Here is an 18,808-nt window from a genome sequence, read left to right as displayed (position 1 = left end):
CACTCACCGAGGCGCTGCCACCCCGCATGCTGCTGCCGCCGCCGCCACGTCAGCGCGCGCGCCGCCCTCCCGCTTCCGGCCGCCCGCCCGCTTCCGGCCACCCCCTCACTGTAGTCGCCGGCCCCGGGTGCCGGTTGGTGTTGCCCGCCGTCCCCGGGCCCGACCGGGCCACCCAGCACGGGGCGGCCGTGCGAGCCCTCGGTGCGTACCCGACCGGCGGCGGCGGAGCGACAGCCAGGTCCTGCGCGCGTCATGGCGGCGTGCTGTGGGGCCACCCCTGCACTGCCCCCGCCGCGCCCCGGAAGGACAAGTGGGTGCTGGGAAGATGGCGGCGGCGATCGCGGCGGCGGCGCCCCCGGTGTGCGTGTTGGTGCTGGGCATGGCCGGCTCTGGGAAAACCACCTTCGTGCAGGTGAGTGGAGGCTGGGGGAGAGCTGCCGGTTTACCTGAGCGCTGCCCCGTGTGCGGCGGGGCCTGATGCCTCTTTGTGTCCCCTTAGCGACTGGCGGCCCATCTGCACGGGCAGTGCTGCCCGCCGTACGTGATCAACCTGGACCCCGCCGTGCACGACCTGCCCTTCCCCGCCAACATCGGTGAGTCCGGCCTGGCCCGGGCCCCGGCCCTGGCGGGTGGTGGTGGTGTGAGGGAGGGGATGGCCCGGGCCAGAGGTGCGGTGTGTCTCTGGAGTCCGCCAGAATAAAGCCGGGATGTTTTACCGTGAATAAGTAAACCCGCTTTTGGTTCAGTGCTTTTCCGAAGTTTCGTGGAAGCAGGGGGAAGGGGGCGGGCTATGTGAAGTATTTGGCTAGGTTGTTTATATTCTCTTGAATGAAAGAGATTACAAGTCCTAATACAAGAAGGGCTTTAATTTATTATTTTTATTTATTTACTTATTATTTAACTCCATTGTCCTACCAATTTTTAACATGCCAATTTATTAGGACCGAAGGCATCCTTCCGTTGTGTTTGTACATTTTTTTACATCATCTGGTGTTATTTGATGTGTTTGGCTTCCTGTTGTTTTTTTTCTCCTTTGTCAGCAGTGAACATATTAGCAGATTTGATCTGGTTCACTACATTCAGAACAGCGCTAGCCGTATGTGCTACCAAATAATTTCTGTAAAGCACTTAAAAAGACATGGATTTTAGAGAAAATACCTTTATTTAACGATAAAACAGACCTTATGCTTAGCTGCTCCAAAGCACTTGCCAGTCATTAGGTTTGCGAGGGTCCTGTCTGTTAAGCTTTCTGAAGTTTGTCAGCCTGCCTCTCCAGAGGATAAGAAAGACGGTGTGGTTACCAAAGTTGTTTTGTTGATGTCAGATGAATAATTTGAGTGTCTGTTTCAGTGCTGGACCTCTAATAATACAGTTAGGTACGTATACTTTGTTAACTGACATTTATCAGCTGAGAATAAAATTAAACTGAAAAAGTTATTGCTAAATATCTAAATTGGTGGCGTTTCATGTGATTTATATTCAGTTTCATGTGTATGTTGAGAGCATAGCAAATCTGTTAGATTTTACTTATTCTGCCTGGGAGATTTTTCCTGTTTGACAGGAGATCTGTTCCTAGATCTACTACTTGAGACAAAAGGAGACTTGCTAGATCTGCAAATTGATGAAGAAAGATATTTTAAATGTGATGTCCTAAAACTATTTATACATCTTCCTCCTCTAGATATCAGGGACACTGTGAAGTACAAAGAAGTCATGAAACAGTATCCTTTTTTTTTTTGTCTAAATAATGATATTTGAAATCTCAGATTTTGTGAAAATAGTCTGTCACTTCTGCATGCTACGTTGAAGGGGATAGGGGGTGTTGGGGATTGCAGTAATGCAGAATGTTACATGAAGATCAGAAGTTTTTGACTTTGTAGTTTTTGGATGTGAGGTTAAAAACGTATGTTCTACAAGATCTGATACTTGGGAGGTAATTTTCTTCTGTGCTAACAATGATTCTAGCTAATAGTACATTTTTACAAATAATAAGTGCTCTGCCCACATTTTTTTTTTTTCTTTTTTTTTTTCCCTGTTGTTCTGTCAAAGAGCTTGTGTCTTTCTTTGTGGAAGCCAGCAACCTTTCCCCCATATTTTAACAAGTCTAATTTTTTATTTGTTATAAACAAACATGCAAATTCATATTTGCCCATAGTAGGTGGAGAAAACTATTTCAATGTTGTTTGGCCATAATTAAAGCACTGTTGTCTTTCTGAATCTTGAAGACATTGGACTGTTTGCTCTTGATGCAAAGTAGTTTGATGACTGTAGTTCGGTGACAGTACCCTAAAATGACTGCACTTCCAGAGGGGTATGGAGGTCTTTTGTCTCCTAAGTAACAGGTTGTACAAATGGAGGTAGAATTGTAGAATCATAATACACAGATTCAGAGTCATAATATACAGATGATAATATACAGTGTTTAGGTTTGTCTTGCTTGGGTCACTCTTAAATTTAATATTTTAGAGAATAATAAAGATGGTGGGGGATAGAATTCTTGAGTTTTGGCTGTTGTATGTTACCAGCAAAACATCTGAGTACAATTTCAGTTCGATATGTAGGTGCATTATTTGCTTTACTATGTCTGTTAGCTGTTACTGGAGTTTAAATATCTTATTAAATAATGCTTAAGGAGGGTGTCTGCCTTGTGTTTGGGTATTGAGAGTAGTGGCCCCAGAAGACAGTATGTATTGTTCTTTGAATATAATTAATATACAGATCTGTACGCGTGAAAAAGGATTTTGAAATCTTCATCTTTGAGCTGACACTTAGAGTATCTTTACAACATTCTTTCCCATTGTCATTTAAATTCTAAAATTTATTTGTGCAAGAAATCTTTTAATTATCTTTTGAAGTATACATTCTTCAAATTAAGTGACTTGTTAAATTCTGAGTTACCGGCTGTGTTGTTAATTATTCAGGAAAGACAAAGATGGCTTTGATGTATACACGTACATATATTTTTTTCTTTGTCCAGAATAGTAGTGCTTGAAGAATGGCAAGGGGAAGCCATGGCATAGCCCCTTTTCCTTCTGTCGCTCACGGGTTTTTGGGCAAGAGAGAGGCCACTTTGTATTTATTATTGACTGCATCAGTTAGAAGACTTAATTGTGTGTTAGGGGTATTGTCTTTTGCTGCAAGGTATCCAATGTGCATTGTACATGGCCAACTATTACCTGAATTGGAAAAGAAGCCTTCTGAAGTCTGCATAATCATCTGCTTTCCTAAATGAAGCACCTAGATATGGGCTGGGCCCAAATGGTGGAATAGTGACCTCTCTCAATCTCTTTGCTACAAGATTTGATCAGGTATGAGGTTGTTCCTATGTGACACTGTGCTACAAATACTGTGCTGGGAGACTGGGATTTTTAAGTATTTGGGGTCTCAAAGAGCATTGTGTTTGGTTAGCCTACTAATATTTCTTTAGAGTTATTGTCCATACAGAACCATGTATTTTACAAAGCAGCCGAAGCTTATTAGCTTTCATTTGAGAGATTTCAGGTTTTTTGGCTTTTTAAAAGTAAAATTTAGAAGCCACGTATACAGTACATTTTTTAGTCTTCGTACATAACTGTTCTGTTGCACTATGTTTGCTAGAAAATCTTTCATATGAGTGCTCTGATTTTGAAGTAGGGTAGCTCACTTCTGGAAATGGTTTAAATTTTCCTAGGGTTATCAAATAACTGACTGCTCTTTTAAATCATAATGCTAAAGCAGCATTGGGGTGGGAACTTATGCAAGATACTGAGAGAGCGCACAATATCTTAATAAAAAGATAGGGAACAACTGCATTTGTTATACGATTTTTTTAGCCAGGTACTGGACCACAGACAAAATCAACGTTGTCTTTGACCTGTGCAGTGTCTGAGCGTTTTCCACCCTTCTCAGGCGGGGCGTTTTCGCCCGTTGAAAAGCTTAGAGACTTTAACCTTCTTTTAATACATACATGCAGCTCTGCAAGTTAATGTAATTTCTGTTATGAAATGACTATGGAAGTTTCCTGTTGTGAGCCTAAATACAAAGTATCCTTCTTCTTTTGCAATTAGGTGATGAAGTTTATTGAAAAAAGACAAAATGCATCCAAGTGAGTACATTATATCAAGTTCTACTTTTCTGGGATCACTGTGTGAAAAACATGTGAAACGTGTTTTCTAGATGTTTTTCAGCCTTGATATAAATTTTATGTGGAAAAGAACACAGAATTAGAACAGATAATCTAGACTTTCTTCAGATACATCAAAGAAACATCTGCTGATTCAGTTCTGCTTTTCTTGCCTTCCGTTAGACTGTCATTTTTTCTCACACACTGGTCAAATAGGAAGCGATTAACTCTTCTGAAGAGTTTGCAATACTAAATGTCTGTCAGATTGATGCCTTTAATAGAATCTAAAGAGAGTATGTGCTTCTTAGTTAGAAAATTCATACAGGAAATTTTCAGGCATGCTCATAAATCTTGTCACTGTTTGGGAGAAGCTGTTCTTCCTTGAAGAACAATCATGTGATTTGCCATTCCATGCTTGTGGTAATATGATCAGAACAGAGTCTTGTGCTTAACTAATTTTCTCTTATTGTTTGTCGGGGGTAAATTCTTTACAGGTATGTTATTATTGACACACCAGGGCAAATTGAGGTATTCACCTGGTCAGCATCAGGAACCATCATAACCGAGGCCTTGGTAAGTGTTTTCTGCATGACTTGACAGTGATGCTGTGTGAAAGAAGTGGCTGTTGAACAGCATGTATTTCTAAGTAAAATAACTTATTTTTTGTTTCCAGGCTTCCTCTTTTCCTTCAGTTGTTGTTTATGTGATGGACACCTCTCGCAGCACTAACCCTATCACCTTTATGTCCAACATGCTGTATGCCTGCAGGTAAGAAGAGCTGAAAACACAGTCCGTCTGCTTTGATTGCTGTGTCTCTTTGATACTTATTTTGGATGAGAATTGTAGATAGTTTGGGTAGGAAGGGACCTTCAAAGATCATAGTTTCCATTCACATTTCCATGAATGGAGACATTGTTCACTAGATCACGTTGCTCAAAGCCCTGTCCAGCCTGACCTTGAATACTTCCCATGATGGGGCATCCAGAACTTTTCTGGGCAAATTGCTCCAATGTCTCACCACTGTTAGAAAAGTTTTCTTCCTTATGTCCAATCTAAACCTACCCTCTTTCAGTTTAAAACCAGTGTCCCTTGTCCTGTCACTGCAGGCCCTGGTATAAAGTCTCCCTGTCTCTCTTATAAGCCGCCTTTAAATATCGAAAGGCTGCAATGAGGTCTCCCCAAAGCCTTCCCTTCTCCAGGCTGAACAACCCCAACTCTCTCAGCCTTTCTTCACAGCAGAGGGGCTCCAGCCCTCTGATCATTTTTGTGGCCTCCTCTGGCCCTGCTCCGATGGCTCCGTGTCTGTCTCGTGCCGTGGGCCCCACAGCTTGACACGGTGCTCCAGGCAAGGGACCATGAGAGCAGAGTAGAGGGGAAGAACCGCCTCCCTCCACCCGCTGGCCGTGCTTCTGTTGATGCTGTCCAGGATACAGTTGGCTTTCTGGGCTGCAAGCGCACATTGCCACCTCATATCCACTTATTCTGTGGTTTTGCTTATTCGCTGTCTTTGTGGTTTTCCCATTGGATAAGCAAAATAATTTAGGTGCCAGTGGACATCTGGGTCAAGTTGTCATTGGTCAAAACTCCCGCTGACAGCATTAAATGACCTGTGAGCCTTAGTATGATGAAGGCTTGTTACATCAGATATAATACATTGCCTGTTGCTAATAAAATCATTTATCTAAGATGTGTCAAGATAGCCTCATTTAAGCTCCTTCTTGTAAACACATAATATTTTGTTCTATTTTTAAAATATTATTAATACTTTTCAGCAATTCGTCAAGATTTGTTTGAAGCTCAGCATAGCATGGAGTTCTTGATTTGTTGTCTTCCTCCTCGTACATGGAATTGTCTGTTCTCTTTCATGTTAAACCAGGGACTAAATAGCTATGTAAAGATGAACATCTCTCGAGTTGTCATAAGTCATGGTAAATGTTGTTAAAAGTTTTTCAAAAAACCTATCAATGTTAGGCCAAAAGCTGTATCACTGTAATAAAAGTATGCAAAATGTGTCTTATCACTTGCTGCATTTTCTAACAGTAGTGTTGAGCAAAAGGTGCTAGAATCTATACAGTGAAATTAATATGTAAGCTCATGTTTCAAGGTAGGTTTGCTTTATACATGTTGTGAATTATTTGAATTCATTGCTTAGTTCACAAATAATATTTCAGAAACTAAGATTTGACTCAAAAGATTTAGAAAATGCGAAGAGAGGTAAAAACTGGGATCTGAGAGTCGAAGAGTAATCAAAGTCAACTGGGTGGATATAAGGAGATTTTATATCTTACACTCATGCACTTACATCTTGGGGGGGGTATGTTCATCTATGGTAACCAGGAAAATTACATTCTGATTGATGCAGAGGAAAATAATTATCTTTTGAAGTCAAATGTATTCAGTTTTGCACAAGTCTTCTCTGCCTTATGCTTAACTTGTTTTCTCTTCTGGTGAGATTTAAATTAATTTTTAATTTTTTGTGTGTGTGTGTGTGTTTGTCCCCAGTATCCTGTACAAGACAAAGCTACCTTTCATTGTTGTAATGAACAAAGTAAGTTAAAGCTATGGTTTCTATGTCTATGGTTTCTGTGTCCTGGTGGAACGTTATTCTGTTTAGCTTGCTTTGCTGTAGTGTCTTTGTCTCACTACAATGATAAGTTTTTTTAGAAAAGAGGGGCTGAGAGGGAGCTGCAGGCTGAAAACTGAATCTAAAAAGGTCTTTACTGTGGGATACAAATGCACGAGAATAGTCAGGGCTGGGCAGTTACACCCAAACATTCAAGTTAGAGAAGATTCTAACAAATTGAAAAATGTTTTGCACTTTAACCCTAGGTTAGAAGGAAACTTAACTTTGTAACATAAGGGTAGGTTCATTACTGAATCCGCTCTTGTAGTCCCCTGCTTCCTTCAACCAAATATCTTAATCATTAATTATTTCTACTCTGCAGCAGGCCGATGACTCAAAATGGGAATTGTGTAACACCTATCTGTTTTGAGGAAGGAGTCCCACATATAGTAGGAGGCAGAACTTAACAAAAGATGTTTGGTCCTGATCAGTGACAGTAGAAAAATGCCAGTATTTGCCAGAAAGCAGATAGTCACTAGCCTCCACTGTTGTGTAAGGTTCTTGTAGCCTTAAAGGAATGCTTTTGAACTTAACAGCTAGCCTCTTTAAACATAACAACCACACATATTAAAAGAATCCTATTAGATTTTTGGTGTGAATACTCTTCCTTTTCCCCAGAGATACCCTTTGTGTTCAAGGAATTGCTCCCCAGCATAGAAGGCTTTGTGTGTGCGCACACGTATATCCCATACGCTTCCTCCAGAAAATGCATGCTTTGAATGTGAAATCTTACCTTGCACCAGCCAAGTAGGATTAGCATCTGAGGTAGTCCATCTACACACATCTCTCAGTGACCCAAACCATGCATGTCTTTGCTTTCTTACTTAGCAAGTTTTCGCTTTAGCACTGGTTTCTTCCTAACTCTAGACAGCAATTTTAGAATAAGCTGTTAAACTTTTTCCATAGAAAAAGTCATAAGCTAGGAAAATCATTCTCTCTTCAGAAAAAACATTTTTTGAAATAAATGGAACTTCATCAGTACAGGTAAGGAAAGATAGGCCCAAGGCTTAGGATTCATAACTAAACTTCATTTTGGTTGGTTGTTTAGCCTTTAGTAAAAAGTAAAGCCAACAGCACTTGAAGAATTTTTGACTAGCATTTTAAAATTGACTCTTAATAAGAATGGTAGAATCCCAATGAACTGATATATGTGCAGTGATAAACACATAGATTTAAGGAATGTTAAGATTTGCAGAGGGAGAAAAAAAGCAATTTGTAGAGTTGATTTAATTTTATTTATAGAATTTAATCAAGCTAACTCTAAATAGTCAGGCTTTGACCCTAGATGAATTCAGTTTTGTCTCAAATCTCTTTGAGTACTCAAATCTTTGAGTACTGCTAGGCGATACTTCCTTTATCTATTTTCCTCCTTCCTATTGGTGCTGGAAAATGAGATATATCAGGGTTTTAGACACCTCTATATTGTGATAATAGTGGATACACATGTGGAAAGATATGTTTATAAAACTCTTTAATGGTCTGTTTACGTAGTAATCCATATAAAATTATTGAACCAGCTCAGCTGTTAGTGTCCATTGTCTTGCAGTGAGTTTAGATTATAATTTCTTCAGGTCAGAGCACAGTTCACTTTTTATAAAGATCCTGTAGGCTGTTACCCAATGTGGAAGTGGCTCCGTCTCCCCGCTGACCCTCAAGCCAGTCAAGAAAGGATGGGATCTTCAATGAGGACTGTTCATGTCTGGCCTCAGTCATACGATCTAGTATTTGGAACTTAAACTTTCTTGTATGGTAGGCAATTTTTGGATGCCCCTTTCCAGTAAACCATAGAAGCCTTTAGACTTCCAGTTGTTTTCTTGAAGGTGCTTTCTTAAAACTGGAGTAGTGGTTGTTTGTCTTCTCTTTCTGTATTCAAATAGTTAGTTTGATAAAAACAGAACTTGGAAAATATCGGACCAGGGCTAAATATTTTTAAAAGATCAGCATTTTGAAAGTAAGTTGAAAGTGGAATTTTTTTTTTGTCCACTTAACAGCCTAAGGCTAAGGATTCATCATTATTACTTCTGAAAGTTTTCTTTTCTCCTTCCAGACTGACATCATTGACCACAGTTTTGCAGTAGAATGGATGCAGGACTTTGAGACTTTTCAGGATGCCCTGAATCAAGAGACATCCTATGTCAGTAATCTGACTCGTTCTATGAGTTTAGTGTTAGATGAATTTTACAGTTCGCTGAAGGTAAGAATCTTCCTTTTTTTACTACCTCTCATAAAAGCCTGGAGAAGAGAAAGCTCAAGGGGGATATTATTTAATGTATAAATACCTGATGGAAGAAGTACGGAAGACAGAGGCAGACTCTTTTCAGTGGTGTCCAATGAAGGGGCAACAGACACGACGTGAAATGCAGGAAGCTACGTTTAAACAGAAGAGGAAAAAAAGAATTACTGTAATTATACTCATTGTGCTCTGGAACAGATGGTCCCAAGAAACTGTGGAGTCTCCATCCTTGGAGGTACTCAAAACATGCTCAGACAAGATCTTGAGCAACCTGTTCCAGCTAATCCTGCTTTTTGAGGAGGAGAGGCTGTACTAGATGATCTCCAGAGAGATCTTCCAACTGCAGCTATTCTGTCCTCTGTAAAAGGGTTTTGCACTGCCCTTTTGAACTGGAATCTGTTGATGAGCCTTGCATTGAGGATGAGGATTTGCTCATTTAAACATAAAGTAACTTAAGTTGCTTCTTACACTGAGTGGCAGCCTGAATCATTTAATACTGCTTTGTGATTAATCATCAGAAGAAAACTAAGATAGGCTGGTAAGAGGTAACGTTCTGTGATGCAGTATCTCCCATCTGAGATAATTTTCCTTGTTCTGAAAGTGTCAAGTGTAGTTAGGCAATTTACTATGTAGGAAGAAGGGAAGGAGTCTCAAAAACAAACAAACACACACATACCCTGTCTATTTGCTGACACAAGAAAAAGTGGGTTTTTTCCACTTACCAGGTTTTGAGAGGACAAATTCATTCAGTTTCTACTGTATGTTGGAGGATGTTAATGATCCCATAGTCTGTGCTAAAAGGGTTCAGCTAATTGTCTTTTTACTGGCTTTTACTTAAGAAAAAGCAAGCAAATGGCTTTATGGATATTCCAAGAAAGGCAATAAAAAGAAATGATTCCATTCATATAGATAGTGATAATTTAGCCAAACCAAAAATACCCCCCTTTTTTTTTTAAGTTGTGGTTTGGGGTTTTTTAAAAATACTGCTTAGTCTTTCCAGCTTTGATCATCCATCAGTTACCTAAAAACTTGGCTCAGTTACTCTTCAGTTCTGGTATATGATTTTCTTTTATAGGTGGTTGGTGTTTCTGCTGTGCTTGGCACAGGCCTGGATGATTTTTTTGTTCAGCTTTCTAACGCTGTAGATGAATATGAGAGGTAAGGTGATACCCTTTGGTCCCTGACTCGGTGAATACTTGCTGGAGTTAATGGCTCATGAACCCACTTTTTTTATTTGAGGGACTGCTTGCTTTTCACAGCCAAGGTAGTCAAGGGTTTCTAGTAAACTCAAGTGCAAGAGTCAGCATTAAAAGCAGCGGTCAAAAGAAACTATTCAGTGGTGAATTTTTGTGCTAGCTGTACAGTGAAAAAGTAAAAGCTGACTGCCAGCAAATCTGTGATGTCACTTTTTTTCCTTTGATTCCATACAATGGTCAAGGCTTCAGTTGTCCTCAGGAAGCTAGCAGATCAGTTTGGCAGACTGTATAGATAAGCAAGTTGAAATTCAGTAATTCTTTGAGAATTTGTTCCTTCCTGGATTCCTTCCAATGAAATACTGCCAGGCTGCTCTATAACATTAGAAAGCAAATCCAGTAACTTAGATTATTTGCCAGTATCTAAACCAGACCACAGATTATTGTTAGAGATAAATATATTGTGCTGAATTGGACATAGAGAGAAGCTGCCACAGCTTCATGCTCCCAGGTCTGATTAGTCTGGCCTGGGCACGCCCCCAACTATGCTGCTGCCTAGTCGCTGGTCGCAGCCTACATGCAGAGAGACCCCTTTTTTCCCTTAGCCCTTTATTTCCCACAATTGTTCCTTCCAGGTCTCCTTAATTTAATCCCTCTATTTTCCCACCTTTGGTCTTCCCCAAAACATCCCATAATAAATCCTGTGCTATCCCCATATGCTCTTTCGCTGCATCCCACCCCTGGGCAGCCACCCTTCTGTACTCACAAGGTGATCCAGAGAGCTCCCAATGAGGCAGATGATGGGTTTCACACCTGGATTGTGGGGCTCATGGTTTTCCTGGAATACCCCTGGGAGGAGCCGGGATAGGTTATCCCTTCCTTGGGTCCTACACTTGGATTTCCTGCCTGTCGCCATGCCTCTATGCTTCTCTAGGCTTGTAGAAATGGGTCTTTGATGGTTTGATGGTTCTGTGAGGTGCCTGTGAGTATCTGGACAGGGTATCTGGACAGGGACAGTGCTTCCCCTGCCCCACAAATGTCTCAACATTCTTTTAGGTGCTGAGGAGTTTCACCACATAATCTAAAAATTATTCTGGCATACATTGCCTACATAATCAAACCCCAGTTAAGGGTTTCGTTTAAGCTGCCAATGTGCGCTTGCAGCCCAGAAAGCCAACTGTATCCTGGACAGCATCAACAGAAGCACGGCCAGCGGGTGGAGGGAGGCGGTTCTTCCCCTCTACTCTGCTCTCATGGTCCCTTGCCTGGAGCACCGTGTCAAGCTGTGGGGCCCACGGCACGAGACAGACACGGAGCCATCGGAGCAGGGCCAGAGGAGGCCACAAAAATGATCAGAGGGCTGGAGCCCCTCTGCTGTGAAGAAAGGCTGAGAGAGTTGGGGTTGTTCAGCCTGGAGAAGGGAAGGCTTTGGGGAGACCTCATTGCAGCCTTTCGATATTTAAAGGCGGCTTATAAGAGAGACAGGGAGACTTTATACCAGGGCCTGCAGTGACAGGACAAGGGACACTGGTTTTAAACTGAAAGAGGGTAGGTTTAGATTGGACATAAGGAAGAAAACTTTTCTAACAGTGGTGAGACATTGGAGCAATTTGCCCAGAAAAGTTCTAGATGCCCCATCATGGGAATTGTTCAAGGTCAGGTTGGATGGGACTCTGAGCAACACGATCTAGTGAAAAATGTCCCTGCCTGTGACAAAGGAGATTAGACCAGATGATCTTTGAAGGTCCCTTCCAACCCAAACCATTCCATGACTCTAAGAGGAGCATGTCCACATCCACTTTATCCTTACTTCATAAAAGAAAATTTCAAAGGTCCCATAGTGCTACTGCAGTTTGGAAGTCTGTGAACAGTCTTTCTATATGAGATCCTGTTTAACTGTCTTAGGAGGCAAAGTACTGGCAGAGAAAGTCATGACTGTGATAAGAGGAGAGTGATAAATCTGCTGATTAGGTATAGCAGTGAAATGACTGCCTCAGTCGAGCTGGTTTTCTTATCCAACAAGACAGTGTGAGAAAGATTTGCTTATTTTGCATCCGATGGTTTCAGAATCTGAATCTGGGTAAAAAGTACTGTTAGTCTTCTTGAAACGTCTCTCAAACATGTAAGCCTACAGAAAACGTTTGTTGGGGTGGGAACAAACCTCCAAGATGATCCTTACTTAATGTTCAGCCTGATGCACTCTCTTCATTTATTTTTTCAGAGAATATCGCCCAGAATATGAGCGCCTGAGAAAAACACTGGTAAGTATTTTTAACTATTGTATACCTGGGCAGTGTGTCTTGGGGTCACTTTTATGCACACAATTGCCTCTATGTTGGGAGGGTCTGACATTTCATTTACTAACCGTACTCATTGTGGAAAAGCTGCTGTCTCACCATCTGCCCTATTTTCATAATTTTGGTGGGCACATCTTCACAAAAATAAGGATATTTTGTAAAACAGATTTGCATCAGGTTTTTAGTGCTAATAATTTATTTGGGCAAATTGTGAGAAAATGATTGGGAAAGATTTTTATATCTTCCATTCAGAAGAGTAGAGGTTTTTTTATAAAACAATTTTCCAAAGTGATTTTTTGAGAATATCCCTGTATCTTTCCACACCAGTGAAGTGTACTGTTTTGACTTAAACAATGAATAACGAAGACTGAATTGCATTACTAACTGAGTAGCTCTGCTCACCTTGAGTTCTTGCTGTCCAGAGGACAGTTCTCTTCAGCCCCAACTTCACTGAGTTTGGCTTCCTGATGCCACTGAAAATGTTCTTGAAGTCTGTCATGCTGCAGCATGAGGTTGCTATGCACGTTTATCCAAAAGTTCTGTGTAACCTTAGTTAGAATCAGTTGTAATGTAAGACCTGCTTATTGACTTCTGCTTCCTGGATGAAGGACAGACTGCTTGTTTTGTGTGAAATTACTCTTCTGATGTTTTACATGTATTCAGAATCCACATGTAACTTTGTACCTACAGGAGAAAGCTCAAAATAAGCAAAAGAGGGAGCAGCTGGAACACTTGTGGAAGGACATGGGCAGCGTGTGCATGCAGGGCAACACACTTGCAGGTACGTTATTAGGAAGATATAAGTTTATGACAGAATTTGTCTGAAGAGTCTGCCTTGAGAAGTCATATATTCATAGCTTTTCTGTCTTCAGAGCAAAAGCGTGAAAGCAGCTTCATGCTAGTGGGGTGGGGCTTTAGTTCCTGTAGGATGGGTCAGACTTAGCTCTCCTACGTGTCAGTCACAGAAACCTGAAGAAACCCTGCTTTGTAGACAAAGCAGTGGATGGACTAGAAGCAGTGAAATACTTCAGAAAAGGTGAAACAGTCAAATTAGAATATGAGAAAACTCTGTGGTTGGTTGAACTGTTGCTTTCTATGAGGTTGAGTATGGTGGTGATGCGGTCTGTCCTGTATCTTTGGAATCCACATCTTTGGTATTAGTTGCTGTGTTTATGTGCAAATAGAAATGGTCAGGACATGAGCTAAGTTCCTTGTTAGCATGCTGTTTTATGTATAGCCATTTCTGTTCCCTTCAAGGGTCTGATGATGCTTCTGCAATGGGTCCCTCTGAGCTGATCCTAACACGAGGAACTCTTGATGAGGAAGAAGAGAGGGAGAGTGATACTGATGACATTGACCATGAAGGTAAGGGAATGAGGGATCTGATCTGGTCTAAAAGCTGCCTGTCTAGTCAGGAAATACCTTCTGTATTTTATTAATTAGATTGATTGTAATGTATTTCCTTTGCCTTGTAATGAAGTTGAAGATCAAATAGACTTTATGTGTTGCTCTGACTAGCCTGACTCTAGCTTTCTTCAGGAACGCAAGTAGAATGAATGCCACAGAAGTGCTAAACTGTGGATTTCCACCCCCTGCAGTTACTGAGGAGAGTCATGAAGAACCAGCCTTCAGAAACTTTATGCAAGAGGCACGGATGAAATACCAAAGAAGAAACAACCCAAATGAACAAGACCTTCAGAAATAAAGGGTTTGGAGTCCCTTGTAGTGGAGTGAAAAGTAAAGTAACAGCATAAAGAAACTTGTGAGGAACCATTCATGAAGTCTTCTATCTGTGAACCGAAGGTCTGGACGTTTGGCCATCTGCCACAGTGATTTCCTGATGATGAAGGAATCAGATAGCACTTTCTTTAGATGTAGCTGTTGAGAGCTTAGATTTTGAGCACTGACAGCATTACCCTCTAGAGGAGTTACTGGTCTCCAAAAGTGCTTTCTGTTCACCTTGTGCAGACGGGTGCCTGCTGCAGCCCGGACCCAAGTGAAATTTCTGCTACATGAAACTTCATCAGTCTAGTGTTATAAAATATAAACTCAGTGGCTATTTATATAAGCCTGTCCACATCTAGAGTTTATTATTTATGAAAACCGACATTCCTCAGAATACACATACTAGTTTCACAAAGTTAGTTAAGCCACCCTGAGTTCTCTCCTTTCGACAAAAAAAGCTTTAAGTATTTTGGGGAGGAAGTGAAATTGCTCCAAATTCTTTAATGAGAGAAAGTGCACAGCATTTACAATTATTTTTACTGCTGTGCAAGAAACACAATTGAATATTTCTTATAAGTATATTTGATCCAATATACTGTTTTCCATACTGTACACAATTGCAAGAGACATGATGTCAGTCCAACAAAATGCTGTCTGAGAAATGTGACAGTATATGACATGTAATAATTAGAAAGTCCCAGAAAGTTCGCAGAAAATACTTTCTGAAGTGAAAAAGTTGCTGAGATTTTCCAAAAGCAATGTTTGATTTCTTTAGTGAAGTTAGGAATACTCACAGGCAGTTTCCAGCAGTGGCAGAAAAGTTGCTGTGGCAGTTATTTGTCTGATAACATATTGAATTTAATCCTGAATAGCTTCCTGAGATTCTTCTCGTGGTGTGCTGCAAAAATAGGAAAACTCTGTTAAGAAAGCTTCCACTATACTGAGTTTTCTTTAAATACATTTCTCCCCATTAAGCTCTATTGGTCTGTTTGCTATATGATTTTTTTGTAGTAGTGACACTCTTTTACGCCCTTGGTAGACAAGCTTAAAAAAGTTAAGTGATAGTTGGCTTCTGTTTATTGATGTTTGTGAACTTCACAGTATTTGCAAGGGGTGTTATATTTATTCTCAGTCTGGAATGAATGAAGAGAACAGTAGTTCTTTAGGGCATGTACCCGATACAGGATTTTATATACTTTGTTGGAAATTAAATTAATCAAGTTCTGACCTGATGCTTTAAAAAACAAAACAAAACCAAGAAAAACAAAAAGCCCCCCCACCTGAACATTATGTATGCTGCAACCATATAACAACTGTTTTACAAACGAACAGAAGGAACACCAGTAAGAAATCTTTCCTCTGCCTCTGCCAGCTCAACAATGAGGATAAATGACCTTGTCCTATTAAGCGTTGAACAAATGCTAACTGTTGTGTAGCAAATGTGTGTGGCTGTTCTAAGGCAGCAAAGAGCAGACATGAGTGTAAAATAGTGGCATCCAGGGAGAGCTGAAGTGCAGATGGGTAAGTTAATGCCCATTCCTCAGAGGAGAGTAGGGACATGGAGCCAGGCAATGTAAATATTCCGAATGCTTGCTGTTGGAAACTGATGTATGTTTTTCTTCTGGGCTTTTAAAAATCAAGTTAGCCAAATAACCCAAACAATTTTCTTGTAGTTATTCAGGCAGGAAGCCAGCTGTTAAATTTGTCTATATTAACTACCTGAGAATTCAGAAGAATAAATATTCTATGTACTTTTCATTCTCTTGCAGTACAAACTCTGTTAAAAAATAATTCCCTGTAAGCGTTAAGTTAGCCTTACTTTTGTCTATAGATCAACAATTTCTATTTGAAAAACTGCCTCATTATAGGACAATTAATTTAGCAGCTCAGAGCAAATCAATGATAATTGTAACCTTCGGACAATAGTGTCTGATTACATGTAATTATTTTTTTGTGTAAAGATGCACAGCCTTCTGCTGATTAAGGAGAGCAGAAAAAAGTGACTGTATTTTGACTAGACTATTTTTAAAACCTTTTTGTTCACTGCAGCTTCCTTCCCTGTACAAAAGCTGTTACTTCTGTCACCTTTTGACTTCATAAAATTCTTTCCCAAATAAAGAGGGTAGAGGTATTTATTTGGAGGGTAAATATGGCGCTCAAGCTGTTTATTTTTGTATGCTCCATACTCAGCTTAAGGACAGGATGTGTTTGCACCTCCCTTTTGTGTCTAGGAGTGGAGGCGGGGGTGAGAGGGGAAGAAGTCCCAGAGTCCGAGTTTGGCATTGAGAAGTTGTTGCAGTATTTTAGTCTTAACAGAATTGATAAAAAGAGGGTGGCTGATCCCATGAAAGGAAACTTGTTACTCTTGCCTGCTTCATCACAGGTCATAACTGCAGCTACTTGCTTCATTTCTGTCTCACAGGGCAGCTCTGCGGCCTCCATGGAAAGCCGGAGTCAGAATTTTATAAGCTACAGAATACAGACACATCAGAAATCCTCTTTCTAATATAAGAAATAGCAGAATATAGAACAGGTAAACTGCAGATGCAATAGTTCTTAATTCTCAAAGATTTATTAGGGGAACAGGAAAGTGGTTGAAAAGAGTTTGTAAAACAATACCTGTTAAGTTAAAGATAAGCTTCTTGGTTTAGGTATGGATAATTTCTACAAACAAACACCTGTTTTGCTTCTCAGGTGGAGGGGCTGTAAGTTAAATAGTTAAACCTCTTTTTTTTTTTTTTTTTTTCTTCCCATGGAAGATTGCTCCTTCTGCTTGCTTGATGCACTTAGGGCTATATCACAGTAGTGAGAATTTGCCAACTTGTTCCATTAGCAGAAGTATCGGAGTGCCCACCAATCTGCTGGTGTCAGTTCTCCTCCATATCAGTGGGGAGCATTCCTGGACACAACTTAACAGTGTGGGAAACGAACTAAGTTTTGCTTCAGCTAATTGATATATCATTGTTAGTGTGATAGTACTAACAAAGAAGCCTTAGTGATAGCATAAGTCTAACAAATCGTATCTAACTAATCCTCACAGATGTTCTTGGTCCGTTGAAATGTCCTTGTTCCCAGAGTATTATCTAGGTGAACAGAAAGACTGGAACGCGTCCTTCAACACAGGGACCCAGAAGATAGAAAAGTATCATTAAGACTAAAAGAACAAGGCTTGGACAGTAAATCTGCCAGGTGGACAGTGAAGGCTGCCAAGTAGTGCAGCTCACATGGCGGGGGGGGGAGGGGGCAGCTGATGAAGAGGAGGATGCAACCGCCTGATGAAGAAAACGACCACCAGAGTGCTTGTAATGACTAACACTGGACAGTAGATGACACCAGAGACTGTGAAATAATGTGTAATCAAAGGCGTGTTTAAGCTAATGATTTCGTAGGGCACGTGTGTATGTGCCTTATGCGGTAGAAAAGGTGTAGACTAAACCTGCGATAGGCTGGGCGGTCGGGAAGATCGTGAGCTCCACCTTCTCAGCCAATGAGAAGGGAGACAGAAACTCAGGTGGCCGGGATAAGGGTATAAAATATCTGAAAGCTAAAAGATCATCGTGCATCTATTTTTGGTGCACCTGATTCAGAGCTGTTTTGTATTAATAAATTATTATTTTTTTAACCTTTGCTTCGGTGACTTTGTCCTCTTTAAATTCTAAGATGTGAGTCGGTGTTTCTCACACAGAGGTGGTGAAATGCTCTCAAGAAGATTCTGTAGATGAACTTCACTTTGCAGGGGGAGGAAGGGGAGAAGAAAGGGGAGGAGAAGAGTACTAATAATACTCTGTGAGCCTGTCAGAGTGGAAGGAGTGAGACTCAAAGGGCAGGGTGAGAGTGTTGTGGTTGCGGAGCCGTAAATGTCTCCTTTTAGGCATCCCGGTTGGGCCGCGCGTCTTCGAATTGGTTACTGCGCATGCATGGAGCCGCCGGGCTGCCTGTAATTGCCATGGCAACCGCGCGGCTCTGGATTGATTACTGCACATGCTAGGACGCCATCATGGTTGCTAGGGCGCCATCTTGGTTGCTAGGGTGGCCATCTTGGTCGCTCGGACGCCATCTTGGTTGTTAGGGCGGCCATCTTGGTTGCTAGGACGCCATCTTGGTTGCTAGGGCAGCCATCTTGTTTCCTAGGACGCCATCTTGGTTGCTAGGACGCCCTCTTGGTTACTAGAACGCCATCTTGTTTCCTAGGACGCCATCTTGGTTACTAGGGCGCCATCTTGGTTGCTAGGATGCCATCATGGGTGCTAGCACACCATCTTGGTTGCTAGGATGCCATCATGGTTGCTAGCACACCATCGTGGTTGCTAGGACGCCATCTTGGTGGCTTGGGCGCCATCTTGGTTGCTAGGACGCCATCTTGGTTACTAGCACACCATGTTGGTTGCTAGGACGCCATCTTGGTGGCTTGGGCGCCATCTTGGTTGCTAGGACGCCATCTTGGTTACTAGGGCGCCATCTTGGTTGCTAGGACGCCATCATGGTTGCTAGCACGCCATCTTGGTTGCTAGGGCGGCCATCTTGGTTGCTAGGACGCCATCTTGGTTGCTACAAAGCCATCTTGGTTGCTAGGACGCCATCTTGGTTGCTAGGACGCCATCTTGGTTGCTAGGGCGGCCATCTTGGTTGCTAGGA

General features: G+C 41.3%; 2 protein-coding genes across 4 annotated transcripts in view; one reads left to right on the top strand and one right to left on the bottom strand.

Moving 5' to 3' along the window:
- Positions 1-287, bottom strand: part of ZNF512 (zinc finger protein 512) — a 23,550-nt gene extending 23,263 nt beyond the window's left edge. The window contains 1 exon segment of the mRNA XM_014946372.1: positions 210-287. Coding sequence (XP_014801858.1) covers positions 210-254 — 45 coding nt within the window. The 5' untranslated portion in view covers positions 255-287.
- GPN1 (GPN-loop GTPase 1) lies at positions 37-16,291 on the top strand. Of its 3 annotated transcripts, XM_014946373.1 has the most exons (15): positions 39-412; positions 500-593; positions 1,351-1,376; positions 1,682-1,721; positions 3,242-3,308; positions 4,047-4,084; positions 4,597-4,675; positions 4,776-4,870; positions 6,605-6,650; positions 8,773-8,919; positions 10,034-10,116; positions 12,373-12,412; positions 13,139-13,229; positions 13,706-13,813; positions 14,047-16,291. In XM_014946373.1, the coding sequence occupies exons 1-15, from the start codon at positions 253-255 to the stop codon at positions 14,151-14,153; spliced, it is 1,221 nt and encodes a 406-aa protein (XP_014801859.1). In that variant the 5' UTR covers positions 39-252; the 3' UTR covers positions 14,154-16,291. The 3 variants fall into 3 exon arrangements, with proteins under 3 accessions (XP_014801861.1, XP_014801859.1, XP_014801860.1); XM_014946374.1 differs by lacking the exon at positions 1,351-1,376 and having other exon boundaries at positions 40-412; XM_014946375.1 differs by lacking the exons at positions 6,605-6,650; positions 8,773-8,919; positions 10,034-10,116 and having other exon boundaries at positions 37-412.
- Positions 16,292-18,808: the final 2,517 nt, after the last annotated feature.

Source organism: Calidris pugnax, unplaced genomic scaffold, assembly GCF_001431845.1.
Source record: "Calidris pugnax isolate Ruff unplaced genomic scaffold, ASM143184v1 scaffold165, whole genome shotgun sequence".
Taxonomy (NCBI): domain Eukaryota; kingdom Metazoa; phylum Chordata; class Aves; order Charadriiformes; family Scolopacidae; genus Calidris; species Calidris pugnax.
The sequence above is the reverse complement of the archived record's forward strand: the minus strand, read 5'-3'. Positions and strand labels throughout refer to the sequence as shown.